This window comes from Phascolarctos cinereus, unplaced genomic scaffold (genome assembly GCF_003287225.1).
Source record: "Phascolarctos cinereus isolate Bilbo 61053 unplaced genomic scaffold, phaCin_HiC Scaffold_4;HRSCAF=312, whole genome shotgun sequence".
NCBI lineage: Eukaryota > Metazoa > Chordata > Mammalia > Diprotodontia > Phascolarctidae > Phascolarctos > Phascolarctos cinereus.
Window position 1 is genome coordinate 183,191,781 of NW_027555847.1, and position 18,591 is coordinate 183,210,371.

Sequence of the window (18,591 nt, forward strand, 5' to 3'; positions counted from 1 at the left end):
ATTATGGGAAAAGACAAAGCCAACAGGATATCAGGACTGGAGAACAGGGCTTTCCCCCCAGGATTCAATTACTTTACTGAGGCAATGGAAGCCATCTTTCATGCATTCCCCATCCTTCTCTGTTCTGTCTCAGAAAATCATTTTACATCATTCCCTACATCCCCTACCCTCTATTCTCTCCTCTTTTGCTCCAGCTTCTGAAGAAGTGGTTCTTCTGCCTAAAGGCTGCTAAGCGGCATAATCAACAGAGCACTGGGCCTGGAGTAAGGAAGACCTGAGTTCAAATCTAACCTCAGATATGGTGTGACCTAGGGCAAGTCCTGTCTCAGTTTCTTTAACCTCCCTCTCACGGTTGTTATGAAGATCAAATGAGTTAACATTTGTAAAGTACTTAGTGCAGCACCTGACACATAGTAGGTACTTAATAAATGCTTGTTTTCTTCCTTCTCATCAAAGTTAACTCCTCTAATTATGCCCTTCTGACACTCATTCAGAAGTCTGAGGAGCTGGGTTCAAATCCTTCTGCAGATGTTTATTACCTGTGTGACCTAGGGAAAATCACATAACCTCCCTGGGTCACAGTTTCCTCATTTATAAAATAAGTGAGTTCAACTGGATGGCTTCTGGGGTCCCTCCAACCTCTAGATCTATGAACCTTTCATCCCCATTGACTCTTCCTTTCCTGTTCAATCATTCCTCCCTCTTCAGTTACTCTCTTGTTTAATGCAAAATCTGAGAGTTAGTGGAGTAATCTAATACAATCTGTATTTGGAAAATTAATTCACTTTACAATATGCTTGATGCATGGTCATCTAGTATTTGCTATATATCCCTTACTTTCTTAAGCAGCTCATTCCATTTTGGGGTGGCTCTATTTTTTAGGAATTTTTTCATATTTAACCCAAATCTGCCTTTCTGTAATTTCCCATCCATTTTCTCCCTCTGGGCATAGGCTGAGCATATCCCATCCATCTTGCCCATGACAGTTCTATAAGTACTTTAAGACAGCCATCATTTTCCAGAATAAATCTCATCTTCAGTCTCACCTTTTCTACTGTTGTCTCTACACGTGCCCAAAACTCCTTCATTCTTTTCTCTAGTCAAGCATTTCTCCTCCCTAACTGTCATATGCACAAACAATTCACATTTTCTGCTTCTTTTGCTCCTGTTCATCCAACCTGAAAGGCATTTCCTTCCCAACTCAATCCAAAAAGAATTTATTAAGTATCTACCATATTTGACATACCACACTAGATAGTAGAGAAACAAATAAACCAACTAATCCAATGAGAGCATTTTTAAAAAATGATCTCTGCCCTCGTTCTTTCTACCCATTCATCCTTCAAGACCCAGCTCAAAGTACAGCTCCCTACAAAAACCATCACCAGAAAAACTTGAAAAGAAACAGAATTCTTAAACTATTTATCTCTCTTGTTTTGCATTGTGTATGGCTTCATTAAGTTATATGTAATTGCCCCATTTTTTAAGGCATAGGAATAAACTCTATATGTCCTGTATTCTATCAGATCAATAACCAAATCCAGGAATTCTTTTCATACATAAACTATTCTTATTACTAAAGAATACTTAGTTTTTAAAAAGCCATCATCAACTACACAAGTCTATGATCTCCATTGCTAAGTCCATATTGGTATATTTGTATTCCTTTTAATGGCCTTTAATACAAACACTTAATTACCTACAGTTTTTTTTTTTGGCTGCCTAATTGCTTCTTGTGTGTTAGTCAGGTTTCTTCAAGTATATTTTAAACTTTTTGAAGGAAGGGGCCAGGAAACCTTACACAGAACTTTTTGCCTCTTTTTTTTTTTTTGGTCATTTCAGTATCGTCCGATTCTTTGTAATCCCATTTGGGATTTTGTTGGCAAAGATACTGCGGTGATTTGCCATTTCCTTCTCCAGATAATTTTACAGATGAGGAAACTGAGGCCAACAGGGTTAAGTGACTTGCCCAAAGTCACACAGCTAGTAAGTGTCTGAGGTCAGATTTGAACTCAGGAAGATGAATCTTCCTGACTGCAGGCCTGGCACTCTATCCACCGTTCTACCTAGCTGCCGTCTCTTTTTGCCACCTGGACTCTTCTCCCTTCTTCCCCACAGCAGCAAGAAATAGTGGAAAGAGTACTGATTTTGGAATTAGGAAGCCTGAATTTGAATTTTGACTCTGTTTCTCACTATGTTTATAGTTTATAGTCTGGTTTTATAGATTTTTTTTATCTGTAGGATGAAGAGTTTAATATAAGAGGTGTCTAGAGCCCTTTTTCAGCTTTAAATTCTATAATCTTATGACCTACTAATGGCATATCACTGTTGTTCTGGTACATGTTAAGCAACCTGCTCCTCAACTTGAGATGCTTCACATTTCTCATTCATAAAATAAAGAATATTTTTAAAACTTCAATCAAATGAAATAATAACTGTAAAACACTTACCATAGTGCCTAACATATAGCTAGTGATTAATAAGTGCTTAATCCATTCTATTCTCCATTCCACAGTATCTACCATACAGAATTATTGTGGCAAAATATGTTGGAAACCTTAAACTGTTATAGAACTATTATGCCCCTGATGATTATATTATAGTACAATATACTAAGTGTTCAGTGAGTTAGTAATTCGTCATTAAGTATGCACTCACAGTGGAAACATAAAATGGCATATGCCCACAAGATATTTTAAAGAACCATACACCATTGGTGGGTCTATTGTTCAGTATCAAAGGGAAGAAGGCTTGTTCTGGCGTATGAAAAGTGAAGTGGTCTCCTTCAAGTTCAATCAACAAATTGTTCGTAAAGCTCCTACTAGGCTCTGGGGATAGGGACGAGAAGCATATTTTAGCGGCAGAACTTCCCCTATTAATGAAGGTTGGCACCTTATCTACAACTTACAATCCAAGAAAGCTACTTGGAGTGTGACAGTTAAGTGACAATTTGCCCAGGGCCACATAACTAATATATATCAGGGGTTAGGACTTGAACCCAGGACTTTCTGGCTCTGAGTCCAGCTCTCTATCTACTATACAATTCTGTCTTTCATGGGGATACAAAAGGGAAAAAAAAGAAATAGTCTCTGCCTTCAAGGAGCTTATAGTCTATCTACTTCACTTCACATTTTATATGTTTCTATATGCTGATGCAGCCTTTGTCAAGGTGACAAATGCATCTTACTTGGTTTTCTATTATTTTTTAATTATATCCTTCCTCTCCCTTCCCCCATTATTACCAAGTCTTAAGCAAATACTTTATAGCCTTTTGTTTGACTAGGCTTTTGTTATGTAAGATGGCCATCACATTTTTCCCCTCTATGTACACAAAGCACCTGTGGTTTTGAATCCAGGCTCAGGCTCTTGATAACTGAATGAATATAAGGCTCATCATGTATATGTAAGCTGAGTCCCAAAACTCATTGGTTTTGAACTCCTCATGGGTGGAGGGGCAGGACAGAGCTGGTGAGAATGGGATAAAGGAGAGCTCTGCTCTCTTTGGATGTTCTTCAAGTATCCTTAGGAGCTTTGCTTCAAAAAAGAAGATAGATGATGCCAAACCCCATTTCAAGTTGCTGAAGGGAGAGTAAGACTTTGGGAAAAAGTCATCAAGAGGGGAACTGGCAGCCACCATCTTGTGTCTAACCACAGTTTGCTACATCAGAGACTTTGAGGAGTTTCCTCTTGGGTGAGATTTGGGACTCTCTCAGTGGAACTGAGTTACCTTTCAACCCAGTGGCTCCTTCACTCTGTATTACCATATGTATAATATGTATATGTATATGTGTATATGTGTATATATATATATATATACACACACACACACACATACATATGTAAATATTATATTATATATTATATATGTATGTATATATGTATGTATGTATATATACATATGTACATACATATGTGTATATACATATATACACTCCTATGTATGCTGTCTTTGATTTCTGTTTTGTTATTAACTTGGATAAATGAGTTTCTTTTCTGCCTGGTTTGTGTATTTGTTGTGCAACTGGTATTTGATGGGAAAGGTATCGAGCCTTGAATATAAAGTTTGGATCCTTCTTTCCCCATTAAGGAATATTTAACAATATTTAAGGGAATAGAGAGATATAATTATAGCCAAGTACCTTCTCTCTCAAGTGGCCAAGCTTTTGGCCCAAACTTCCTGCTTCTCTTCCTGGAAGGAATTAAAGCCTCCCTTGGAGAAAGGTTGAGGGGAGAAGAAGCAAGAGATGTTTATTCTACTCCATCTTGAGCCACACAACCCTCTCCCCCATGCTACATGTGTGATACAGCCTTCACTATATATGAAACATGAGTGTTAATAACAGTTCACATTTATATAACGGTGATAATAATAGCTAGTTTGCAAAGCACTATCATATTATTTGAGCTTTATGACCACCCTTGGGGATATGTATTATTATTACCCCCATTTTACAGATGAGAAAAATGAGACAGGCAGAGTAACTTGCCCAGGGTCATACAGCTAGATTCTTCCTCTATCCAGATTCAGAATTGTATCTCCTGAGCCCTCAAACTGTCCATTACAGAACTTTGAGTTTTTCAAAGCATTTTATAGTAAGTTATCTCATTTGATTCTATAACACTATGAAGCAGGTGCTATAATAGATGGGAACACTTCTTATCTTCCTTTAGTTCATTTCAAACTTCTTTTTCTTTTCCAGAGCCATTTGGCATTGATAATTAGTTGGCCATCCTTTCAGCTATAATTTTCATAGCTATATCTAGACTAGAGAATACACTAACTTCTCTTTTAAAAGCAAAATTATTTTATTAAGGAAAGATAAGGTTGTTGTTTTCTTTTTTGTCTTGCTATTATCATGCCTTAGAAGATAATTAATAAATTCTTTTTCATCTGAATTGAATTGAATTATAAGCTAACTAGCCTCTTAAATACTTGTCTTAGACTCTAACAACAACACTGTATAATATTGTATTTATAGTACAGAAAACCATATCCTGAATTCCAGCCAACCAATTTGTAAGTTATAAATATGTAAGTATAAGAATATCACTCATCTGTAATTTGGGGGCTGCTCATATTCACTAATTTATATACTCAACAGATATTTATAAGTGTGCCAGTATGTGCCAGTTATTATATACTAAAGATCTATCATAAAGCACAATTACATATTAAAGAACATAAGATACTTAAGTGGTAAAGTGCATATGAAAGCATCCATTTTTTCCTTCCAGTGGTCCATGTGTTTAAGTGATTTTTGCTATGTACTTCTTACCAAAATCCTGGAGCTATCTCTGAGTAAATCCACAGTATTTCTTCATTGGAAGTTTGACTTACTGTAGAATTTAACTTTGGGATGGACTCTTCCATGAAAGAGGTACAGAAGCCATGGACATGCTTCCATGGCAAAAGTCAAGGCCACATTTTAGAAAGAACTTTATGGATCAGGCAGGACATTTTCTTCTGCTCTTTTCACACAGAGCATACAATCAATGATAATGGGGTTGAGAAAGCGACCTTCACTATTTAAGAAATAAATACCCAAATTAACTATAAAGGACATATGAAGAAAGATGATATTTACATCCAAAGAAAGAACTGATAAATAAAAGTATATAGAAAGTAAATTTTCATATATACATATGCATATATATGTATACACATCTCCCTCTGAGTGTGTGTATACACACACCCACACACATCTACATATATACATACATATATACCCATTGTATCTAATGGTAGCCATCTCTAGGGAAGGATAGGGGGAGGGTAGAAAAAAAGAAGGAAAAAAATTTACATGATAATTTTGTTCTATATTTGAAAGGAATAGCAAGTTGTACTTAGTAGATTTGTAGTTTAATGTACAATCATCCTTTTATTGTACTATGTTATGGAAATTCTTGTTTTATTCCATAAATATGTATTAATGTAAAAAGGGAAAAAATAAATTGCTCAAGATACTCCTTGAGGTGTAAACGTTCGTTAACTTAGATTCATTTTAGCCTTTTTTTTTTCAGAGCAATTCAACGTGGATAATTAGTTGGCTATACCTTCAGATAAATTTTTTCTCATAGTTATGTCTAGACCATATGCTAGAATACCCTCAAATATATTTTCAGTCAAAACTTGAAAATAAGTACAAAAGTATAATGAAATCACACAAATAAAGTCAATAAAATCACACAAAATAAAATCAAAATGTCCCTGGCCTTTAAAAGTTATAATAATTTACGTGAAATTTGTATTCCTTCCAAATTTCCTGAAATAAATTTTTAGAGGTTTTTCTTTGTTTTTTCTCTTTAAGAAGTTGTTTTCTCTTTCTCTGGGGAAATGTTACCAACTTAATGGAAAGTCATTTTAAAAATTCCTTTCTTTATTATGTTAAACTTTTCTTTCCTTCATGAATACAGCAAGGAGTTTGTCCAGTTTTCCTCTATCTTGGGAAGTGCAGCAAAGGCTGCATTTTCTAATTTTGTGGAGCTACATATTTTTTAAAAATATGAGCACTTAATTTAAACTATGACCAACCACAACCTCCCCTTTAGGTTTCTTAGGTTTTTTTCTTTTTTGATGATGTCATCTTTCTATACACATAGTGTTTTGTAATAGATTCAGTACTTATGATGACACCGTGGAGGGGAATGCTAAAAGTGGACAGTGATATAAAGTGGTATGATTATTGTGGTTATTTTTAGTTGAATGAATACCAGCATCCAAACCTCTCTATGGGATGGAAATGGTCTAAGCTGTAAGGAAAACAACTTTACCAATATACTTTATAGGTTTCAAAGGAATTGTTTTAAGATGAAAGAAACAACCGCAATAATAGTAAAGTGTTTTTCATAAATTTCATCTCACAAGATCAGCCCGTTAAGTGCTGAATCACCAAAGTACTAACCAGCAACCTGTATAGTAAGACTTCCTAGTTATCATAAACTGACTTGACAGTTTTACACTAGAAAATACAAAAACCTCACTGAGTTACTAAGCAAAGGAACGCATCCCTAGGTTATGCTATGACAATGATGAAAATAACAATATAATGAGATAAATATAAAACTTGTAACCCTAATATGTAGATATCACTGTAAGGTATCCAAGGCACTTTAAATACATTATCTCATTAGATTTTCACAATAATACTATAAGGTAGGGGTATTATTATCTCCATTTTACAGATGAGAAAACGGAGGCTCAGAGAATTTAAGTGACATGCCCAGGTCACACTGCTAATTAGTAAAACCTTGAGGCTGGATTTGAATCTTTGTCTCTCTGATTCCAAGACTAGTGGAGTTCATTACACCATGATGCTTCTTCTGTGGAAAAACAACAACAACATCAACACTTTCTGGGGTAGGTGAGTGGTTGGATGGGTAGTTTCATAGGAAATTCCCTCTACTAATGCACACAAGCAACTGTTACGCAATTTGTAGTTAGCCCTGCCTTGGGTACCAAGATGTTAAATGACTTTTCCCATATCACACAGCCAATAATATATTGTATCAGAGGCAAAATGTGAACACAGATTTTTCTGACTCCAAGGCTAGGTCTCTACCTTTTATGCTGCCTTGCCTGTAAAATAGACCCTTGAAGAATATTTGTGAAATCCATTGAGAATCTCAGAGCCTGACTGTATGATTTCTAGGAGTTTCTCTCTGCTCCACAGTTCTACAATCAGAAAAGCTAGTGACAAAGGGTTCTAGTTAGTATTTTCAGCACCAGTGGAGCTTAACAATTGCCCACCTCCCTATGCCTGGTATAGTCGCCAGGTCTCATGTCATTGTTAATTTGGTAGGATTTGGAGGCAGTCGATGTAATAACAACTCCAATATATCCTCCACCCTCCATCCTTTGCCAATATTTAGCTACTAAACTGGCCATGGTTCAATGCTTAAGCTACTTTTGTTAAGTGAAAGAGAATTCATTTAATTTAATATTAATGCTAGTCAATAATATTTACAAATGAAATTTACATCATCCAAGAAAAAGCAAATTTGTTACTGAAAGTTTAATGCTCTGGGTATTTTAGCAAAATGAAGTTTAGAAGCTATAATGCCAACAGCTACCCCAATTATAATACAATAAGGATTTGATTTTGACACTATTGATTCACTTGTACCTCTGAGTGTGAAGCAAGGGACCAGAGTTATTCAGAATATATAAAAAATAATTAAGAGATTCAGACTCATCTAACATGCACACAGCAGCCGTGGAAAATCTGAAGGGAAATATTTAGATGATTTACAAACATATAAATACCAGTCCCTCAATTGGTCACATTCCCCATTCAGTATTAAGAGCAATGGGAAAATTTGATTAGTGAAAGCACCAGTGCCTGCTTCCATTCATTAACACCTGTACTGCCTTCACATTCATTCAGAGTTGCCTTTCCCTGATATTGGGCTCTGCGCGTTGGAAAAAACCGGCAGCAACACTGTAGTGCTGGTGCAAATGGTGATACCTCAGGGACAAAATACCTCAGGCTTCTGAAAAATGCAATTTGAGGATATAGACAACCCTACATTAAACACAATGACTTAGAGTTACATGGAAATCATTTTAGAAGATACCTCAGCAGTAATTGCAGCTTAATCAGCCTCAGAATTTCTGGTTCAATAACATTTATTAAGCACCTACTACATACCAAATACTGTACTAATTTCCATCAGGACCTCCCTAAGCTTCTAAAACCAACTAATATCTGCCTTCTTTGTCACCTTATATAGCTTGCTTTGCCATGTAATTTGAGAGAGACTTCTAATTGGTCTCCTCTTGCATGGAATGGACAGAGAGCAATGGAATCAAAGTAAGTCCTAGAAACCCTGCAAGATATATGACCTTTGCTAGACCAAACAATTTCCGTCTGCCACAGTTTTTCCTATTTTAAGTCAAGGATTCTTTCTGAGTGGCTTAGAATAAAGAGAAAAGAATGCTTGATGGGAGAAAAAGCAACAGCTTGAGTAGTAGGCATGACTAAAAATATTGCCCACAAAAAACAGGATGCATGTCCCATGAAGCAGATTATGTGACTATCATTTTAACAAGAAAGAATAGTTGTCCCCTTTTTATTAAGAATGATAATAACTTAAAAAGAAGTGCTTATATCTTCAATTAGTATTTATAAGCATCTCATATGTGCTAGACACTTTACTGGGAACCAGACATACAGAGATAAAAATGAAACAGTCTTTGTACTATTACATGTTTTTTAATAGTATTTTTTCTAATTATATGTAAAGGCAATTTTTATTATTCATTTTTAGAAAATTTTGAGGTCCCAATTTTTCTCCCTTCTCCCCTCCTCTCTTCCTAAAACAGTAAGAAATTTGATATAGATTAAATGTGTGCAATCATGTAAAATATATTTCTATATTTGTACCGGTGGATCTTACATTTTCTAAACTGATTTGTAAATCTATGTGCAAACCATGTGAAGCCATGTGTTGTGGGTTTATGATAATAAATACTAAGGGAGAAAATTAACTGCTCTTAGGTTCATAGGCTAATAAGTTTAGAGTTAAAAAGAACCTCAAAAATCGTCTAGTACAACCCCTTATTTTATAGATAATGAAATTAAGGCCCAGCAAGGTTGTGATCTGTCCAAGGTGATACAGGTAGCAAAACCTTTGGGGGCATGTCTCTGCTAAGGAATAATGTGTGTGCGAGTGTATGTGTGAATATATTAGCATATTAACACTATAGCTGCATAGGGTGCTTGAACTATAAGAGCCAACTTCCAGTTCACACCTTAATTTAACAAGTAAGGAAACTGAAGATCAGATAATTTAAATGGTTTGCTTCAGGTCATCCCTAGCCCTCTTAGCATATCTCTAAATAAGCCTAGCCAAGCTTCGACCTTGGATCATTCCTCCCATTCCTTACCTTCATGCCTACGCACGTGCTGCTGAGAAGTCAAGGAATCAAAACCTGGCATGAAAGGACAAAATCCACCCAATATTAACAAACCCTTTGTGCCATGGACAACAGTGCCCATTCACTTTGCCAGTTTCAAATCTGGCAAAAATAAGCATGTGTTTCTATAAGGACCAAAGAATCCTTTCTACTTGTTATATCCTCAGGTATATACACAGGGAAGGCAAAGAATTCACTTGGCTTCTATGTCTGGCAAAAGAAGAAAAAAAGTCTTTCTCTTTCTGCTTGCTGGTTAGAGACTAGTCCAGGATATCAGGGCCCTAAAACAATTACCCACAGATAGCTTGTCAATGGCCTAAGGGAAATGCTCTCATTTGTTCCTACTGACTCTTACAGAAATATTGGCACCTAAGGCTGTTTTGTAGGGTCTTGAAGCACTAAATGATCATATTATCAAATGCTTTTCTACTTTCCAGAGTAGAAGAAATGCTTACTAAGTGCTCATTTTTATTAGTGCTTATTCTCCCACCAGTATACTTCATAATGTTTGCAACCAGAGAGTTCCTGTTTCTAGGGTTCTCAGAGTCTCTTCTGTCACTTCATCGTTTTTGAAGAATCCAAAGTACAGGAAAAATGTGTGGCAAGAAGAGATTTCCTGCCCCCCCCCCGAAAGCTACTATACAGTAGGGTGCAGTGCAGAAAGGCTGTCAAATTTGGAGTCAAAGTACCTGAATTTGAATGCAGGCTCTGCCACTTACTACCTGGGTCACCTTGGACAAGTCACCTAACTTCTCAGGGCTTTGGTTTCCTCATCTGTAAAGTGAAGGTTTTGGTTCCCAGTTCTATAGCTATGATCCTATGATTACAAATAGTTTTTGAACTGAAATAAATTAGATTATACATATTATTACACCCATGATCATTATACCCATTTATATCCTTTATTCATTTTCTTTATTTGAACAAGTTAGTGAATTTTGCTTATGCAGATTTACCAAATGGATTGGTCAGTAAAAATTATGTTTTATCCTGAATTTTTGCCAACAAAAAGGTTCTAAAATTTTGATATGTCTGGTATACATGCCCAACAGAAATCCCCACCCTAGTGACAAGCACAAATGACATAGCTAGGTGGAAGAAAGAGGTAAACTGACAGTTACCTTTAGCTTTTAGGGTATATTTCTATGGTTTGTGGAAACTGTTGGAGAAAATCTGTACTTGGAACTAAAGACCTCTCTATCACTTGCCTATGAGAAAGGTATTATTTTGCAAAAGGAAAAGAAAGTGAATGAATTCGATTCAATAAGTATTTATCAAATACTTACCAAAATCCTGGCACATAGCCAGGAAATATGTTTTTAAAAACCACACATTAACAACAGGTACTATTTCATTTTTGCCTTTGTAGTTCCTCCCCTGCCCCACAGCATCTACTATAGTATGCTGACTGATTTATTGTATGAGGCATGACTGTAATATGATTGCTTTTTTTTTTAAACAAGCATTCTTCTGCTAAGTATGTCTAGCCATTGTGGGAAAGGGAGAAGCTATATATGTATTTCAATTAAACTGTGATTCTTCAGTATATTTTTGCAAATCCTCTTTTGGAATTGCCTTCACCATCCTTATCTTATTCTTTTAAATATTCTGGATAATGGCACATCTTCATCAACGAAGGGTGAGTTTAAGTGATGGAAATAACTAAAAGTTATTTGAAAGTAATTCTTGTGAACATGGTCACTGATCACACTGAAAAGTTTATCTTTTGGAAACAAACAAGATAAATACATACATACATGTATATGTATGTGTGTGCACACACACATACATATACACACACACATATATGCATATGTTTGTATATATGTGTACGTACATATTTTTTTTCTAGAGGCAGTGTTGCAGAGTGGATAGAGAGGTACCATTGCGGTCAAGAAGAGCTAGGTTCACATCTTCACATTCCACCTTTGCTATATGCTGGTTAGACGATGCTGAGCAAACCCTTTAAGGTTTTGGTGCCTCAGGCAACACTGTAAGGCAGAACATTTGCCCATCATCAGTAGAGGGATTTTCCTCCTTGAGAGTTCCCCAAACCTTTAATAAAATCACAGGACCAGTCCAAAAATTGCTTTAAAAAATCCTGAATACTGATCAATTGGGGAATGGCTGGAGAAGTTGTGGCATATGAATGTGATAGAATGCTATTGTGGAATGATGAACAGGATGGTTTCAGATGGTTTCAGAAAAACTTGTGAAGGGCAGCTAGGTGGCACAGTGGATATAGCACTGGCCCTGGAATCAGGAGGATCTAAGTTCAAATCCAGCCTCAGACACTTGACACTGACTAGCTGTGTGACCCTGGGCAAGTCATTTAACCCTATTGCCTACCCCCCTCCACCCCCCAAAAACAAAAACTTGGGAAGATTTATATGAACTGATACAAAGTGAAGTGAGCAGAACCAGGAGAAAAAAAGTATACAGCAGAAGCAATATTGTAATGGTAATGAACTGTGAAATACTTAGCTACTCTGATCAAGACAACGATCCAATGATCCAAGACAATTCCAAAGGGCCTGTGATGAAAAATGCCATCTACCTCCAGAGGGAAAGATCTGATTAATTTTGAGCGTAGATTAAACTAAATTTTTTTCTTTCCCTTTATATTTCTTACCTTTTAATGGTTTTTTTTGCAACATAGCTAATATGGAAATGTTTCAGATGAATGTATGTATAACTGATATATTTCTTGTCTTTTCAATGGGTGGGGTAGAGGAAGGAAGAGTGGTAGGCAGGGAGAGAATTTAGAACTCAAAATTTAGGAGATGGATGTTAAAAACAAAAAAAAATTAGCTGGAAATATTTAACAGAATAAATAAAATCTAAAAATTCATAAGACATCCTCTCATGTGGCTTGTAGATAGAATCTAAAGAAAACTATGAAGTTTCAAAAATATTTTGAGTAATTGCCATATTGCTGAAGTAAGTTTAAAGCAGGGGTTTTTAACCTTTATTGTTCCATGGATCCATCTTGGAAGCTTGGTAAATCACACAGCTCCTTCCTCAGAGGAAAAAATGTGTTAGAAACATAAAATAAAATGCATAGGATACAAAAGAAACAAATTGTACTGAAATACAGTTATCAAAACATTTTTAAAAGTTCATAGACTTCAAGTTAAGAATGCTCAGTTTAGGGGAGTGGGGGCTGACAGAAGGAAAGGCAGATAAGGGGAAGTGGTTGACAGAAGCAAAACACTGGTGAAGTGGGAAAGAATGAGAGGAGAGAGAGGACAAACAGGAAAAGAATAGGATGGAGGGAAAAATACAGGTAGTAATCATAATTGTGATTGTGAATGGGATGAACTCTCCCATAAAATGGAAGTGGATAGCGGAGTGGATCAAAAACCAGGCTCCTACAATACGTTGCTTATAAGACATACGCTTGAAGCAGAGAAACACACACCAAGTAAAGTAAGGGGCTGGAGTGGAATCTATGATGCTTCAGCTGATGTGAAAAAAAAAAACCAGGGGTAGGAATCCTGATTGCAGACAAAGTAAAAGCAAAAATAAACCTAATTAAAAAGATAAGGATGGAAACTACAATCCAATTAGAAGAGCAAGGAATCATCTACCTATCATATCTATGAAGAGGGGAAGAATTCATGACCAAACAAGAGATAGAAAGCATTACAATTGTAAAGCGTATATCAGATTGTGCACGTCTTGGGGAGGGTGGGGAGGAAGAAGGGGGAGAAAAATTTTCAACTCAAAAGCATATGGAAGTGATTGTTGATAAATCAAAATAAATTAATAAAAAAAAGAAAATGCAAAAGTAAAAAAAAAAAGAAAGCATTACAAAATGTAAAATAGATAATTTTGATCATATTACATTGAAAAGCTTTTGTACAAACAAAACCAATGCAACCAAGATTAGAAGGAAAGCAGAAAGCTGGGAAGTGTCCCTGATAAAGGCCTCATTACTCAAATATATAGAGAACTGAATTTATAAGAATATAAGCCATTCTCCAATTGACAAATGGTCAAATTATATGAACAGGCAGTTTTCAGATGAAGAAATAGAAGATATCTATAGGCATATGAAGCGCTCTAAATCAATTTCGATTAGAGAAACGCAAATTAAAACAACTCTAAAATATCATCTTATACCAATAAGATTGGCTAATATGACAAAAAGGAAAATGATAAATATTGGAGAGGATGTAGGAAAATTGGGACATTGATGAACAGCTGGTGGAGTTGTGAACTGATCCAACCATTCTGGGGAACAATTTGGAACTATGCCCAAAGGGCAACCAAACTGTGCAAACTTTGATCCAGCAATACCACTACTAGGCAGGGTAAGAAAGGGAAAAGGACTTACATGTGCAAAAATATTTATAGCAGCCTTTTTCATGGCAGAAAAATATTGGGAATTGAGGGGATGCCCATCAATTGGAGAATGGCCAAACAAGCTGTGGTATATGAATGTAATGGAATGTTATTGTGAAATAGGAAAAGAAGAACAGGTAGATTTCAGAAAAAACCTGGAAGGACCTGTACAAACTGATACAAAAGTGAAATGAGCAGAACCAGGAAAACATTGTAGATAGTATCAGCAACAATGTGAGACGACCAACTATGAATGACTCTGCTCTTCTCAGCAACACAATGATCCAAGACAAATACAAAGGACTCACAAAGGAAAATGCTATCTATATCCAAATAAAGAACCGATGGACTTTGAATGCAGATTGAAGCATATTTTTCCACTTTACTATTTCTCATATTTTTCCCCTTTTTGATCTATTTTTTCTTCCACAACTGTGATGAATATGGAAGCACATTGTACATGATAGCACATGTATAAATGATATCAAACTGCCTACCATTTTGAGAAGAGGGAAGGGGAGGAGGGGAGGGAGAAAAATTTGGAACCCAAAATCTTGTAAAAATGAATGCTAAAAATGTTCTTGATATGTAATTGGGGAAAAATAAAAAACTATTTAAAGCAAAAAAAAAAACCCAAACCCAGCCAGTTTAGCACCTCCCAAAGCAGGAGAACATTGAGACATGTTACATGAGCACATTAATTCTGGAATATTTGTTTAAAAGAAAAGCCCATCGTTACTTTAGAGTCAGAGCTCATAAAGGAGAGACCTTAACTTGGCAACATCATTCATCAAAAATATTTATCATGAGCCTCCTATGCTCATGGTACTGTATTTGGCACAGAGCAGGCATTTATTCTGGGGGAGGTGAAAGATGACAGTGCCTATCTAACACTGTCCCTATGAAGCTGATGCATGAGTCACCTTACACTAAGTGTATTCAAAAATTGCTGTGTTAGCTAGTTCCCACCCTTGGGAGTCTGCTTATGAAAAATGATTATAACACTTCCTTTTAATGCACTATTCTAGGAGAGCTGAGTAGAGTTAAAACCTGTTTTATATTATAAATAAGGATGAAGGAATGGGTGTCTCTTGGCCTACTTTTTTAGGGGAGGAGGCCAATAACACATCTTTCATTGAACTAGACAACTGATAAATGTTCACTCTACTTGGTGCTCCATGTACAAAGCCTAATTAACTGACTCTTTAGCTCTGCAGGATTTGGCAAAGATGAATTAGAGTAAATTTTAACCACAGTGATCCTTCCTGTGACAGACTGAAAGAGCTCAGTCTTCTGTCATGTCAATCAATCAACAAATATACTAAGCACTTACCATATTCCAAGCCCTGCATCAAGCGCTGAAGATACAAAGACAAAACTGGGGAAAAAATCCCTGCCTTCACGGAGTTTATAGTCAAATAAGGGAAACAGCATGCACACACATAAGTAGACAGAATATGTACAAAATAGATATGAAGCAATTCTCTCAAAGTCACAGAGCTCTCTACTGCCTATCTCTCTACTATCTGCTCTACTACTCAAATAAATTCTAAATAGCAACTGGAGAGGGCAGGGGAGGCAGTACTTGAATGGGATTTTAAAGGTAAATGAAGGTTTCTGGGAAGTGGAGATGAAGAGGAGATGAGTTCTAGGAATGGAAGACAGTCAGTGCAAAGGTACAGAGATGGGAAATAAAAGTAAAGAACAGCAAATAAATAGACCACTGTGACTGGATCACAGATTATAAGGAAAGATATGAAGTGTGAAGGCAACCAGATAGCACAGTGGACAGGGCACTGGGCCTAGAAACAGGAAGACTCATCTTCCTAGTTCAAATCTGATCTCAGACATGTACTAGATGTGTGACCTCGGGTAAGTCACTTAACCCTGTTTGCCTCAGTTTCCTCAATTGTAAAATTAGTTGGAGGAGGAAATGACAAACTACCCTAGTATTTCTGCCAAGAAAATCCCAAATACGGCTGTGAAGAATCAGACACAACTGAACAAAACAACATAAAGTATAAAAGGACTAGAAGGTAGGAAGGGGCCAGATTGTGAAGAGACTTAAATGCCAAACAGGGGAGTTAACATTTGCAGTGGAGGACAATGAATTAAATTATATTATAGAGGGAGAACCCTGGATTAGGTAGCAGAGGGCTGTATGGCGAAGTGAGTCTTTCTGGGCCTCAGTTTTCTTAGTTATAAAATGAGGGGGGTAGGCTAGATGAGGGAGCTTGGTGGTATACTGGATAGAGCACTGGGCCTGGAGTCTGGAAGACCTAAGTTCAAGTCTAGCCTCAGACACTAACTCACGTGCGACCCGGAGCAATTAACTTAATCTTGTTTGCCTCAGTTTCCTTATCTATAAAATGAGCTGGAGATGGAAATGACAAATCACTCCAGTATCTTTGCCAAGAAAACCCCAAGTGGGATCATGAAGAGTCGGACATGACTGAACAATGACTGAACAACAAGGACTAGATTATCTCTAAATCCTCCATCTTTGTGACTACTTCAGTGAAATGTCACAGAGATGATGGTAAAAGCAATAGTGTGATACCCATTTTCATAACATACTAGTGCATCATGATTCACTCTTTACTTTGTGATCTGCTTTTGCAAAGACGTAATTCTGTTTTTCTCCAAAATCAGAAAACTTTAAAGTACCTAAGTACAATGTCATTTAGAAAAATACACCCAGAAACAAACCCAGTGATCGAGGTCACAGATGAAACATATTGCCAGACTAGCATATTTCTGCTTTCCAATGCAGCAGGGTATAGTTTTCTGAAAGCACAATCTACCAAATGGTAACAGCTGGGTTCATGATTTAAGCTCCAGTAGAGTAGTTATGATCCTTCAAAAAGGACTAGATGTCTCTTAAAGCTTCCCTTCCAGGAAAAAAAAGCAATTTTTCATATGGCAAACCCTGCTGGGAAATACTGAGCAGAACTACTGTGAAGGAGCATTAGGAGAGGGACAGGTGTGATTGGTCATATTCATTTATCACCTGTCTTGAGTGAAATGTCAATGAACTAGGTGAAGAATTGGAATTTTCACTCTTAGAGTCTCGTATTCCAATATCCTTAGTTCCTTATATCCTTATCTTCACTATAGGGTAGTGTCAAGAACACTGTTCTTAGAGTTGGAAGACCAGGGTTCCAATTCCAACATTGCCACTAGAAGCGTGACTCTGAACATGTAGACATACTGCAGTGACAATACTTGATCTCTCATGTCACAAGACACGAATTTCAATCTTGACTCTATCATGTCCCTTCTGAGTGACCTTGAGACAGTCACTTCACTTATTCTCAGTTTCCTCACATCTGTAAAAGGAAAGCATTGCACTATTAGGGTGGGAAACCTGCATCTTTGAGGCCACATGTGGTCCTCAAAGTCCTCAAGTGTGGCCCTTTGACTGACAGAGTAGGAGGCAGAGTTGGAGGATCATACTTGGGGACCTAGAGGGCCACATATGGGCTTGAGGCTTCAGATTCCTCACCCCTGGTAGACAAACACTAAGGTTCACTAAACCTATGATTCCAAGCCACTGGTCCTCTCTGAGTCTCAGTTTCCCCATATGTAAAATGTGAATCAGAACATTTGCTCTACCTATCCCACAAGGTTGTTGGGAGAAAATCACTTTGTAAAGCTTTAAACTCTTTATAAAGATCTGCTGTTAATTATCATTCATTACCAAGATAAGAAATCAAGATTTCTTGATTCTTGAGACTTTGTAAATAAACATATTAGCAAATATCAAAGGTAAGAAGTGTGTGGGGGGGTAGAAAGGTAGAGAATAGATAGTATAGAAGCATTATTTAGTAGGTATGGCTACTTTTAGATTACCATGGCTTTATTGGAGTGGCCTCCTCCTTGGAACTCAATTGTCCCAAAAGCATCTGTAGGGCTGAGCTGGGTGTGCTTGCTGATGGACCATTTCTCAGACTGGATGTCATTTCGAGAGAGGCGGCTTTCATTTTTCTCATTCTGAATAACGGAGATACTTGGTGTGAGTCCGACATGCTGGCCTATCAGACGCCCACAGCAACACCTATGACACAGGAAAAAAAACCCCAAATGATCTCACTTTCTTGGGAAGCGCATGTTATAAAACTTGCTGGATATATTTGAAATATGTAGGAGACCCTGTCAGACTGCTGTCTTTTGGAAACCTGAAGAGCAAAGCTCAATTTAAAAAGTTTTTGCTTTTTTAAAAAGTGAAGCATACCATAGCTTAGTCATAGATAAAAATTGGGAAGAAAAGAGAGATTCAATGAGCTAGCTATCAATTAATTATTTCCCATTTTCCCTTATTTTAAATT

General features: G+C 36.7%; 1 protein-coding gene across 1 annotated transcript in view; it reads right to left on the minus strand.

Moving 5' to 3' along the window:
• The window catches only part of TRPM3 (transient receptor potential cation channel subfamily M member 3), a 373,306-nt gene extending 355,105 nt beyond the window's left edge, over nucleotides 1–18,201 (minus strand). The window contains 1 exon segment of the mRNA XM_078152814.1: nucleotides 18,116–18,201. Coding sequence (XP_078008940.1) covers nucleotides 18,116–18,118 — 3 coding nt within the window. The 5' untranslated portion in view covers nucleotides 18,119–18,201.
• Nucleotides 18,202–18,591: the final 390 nt, after the last annotated feature.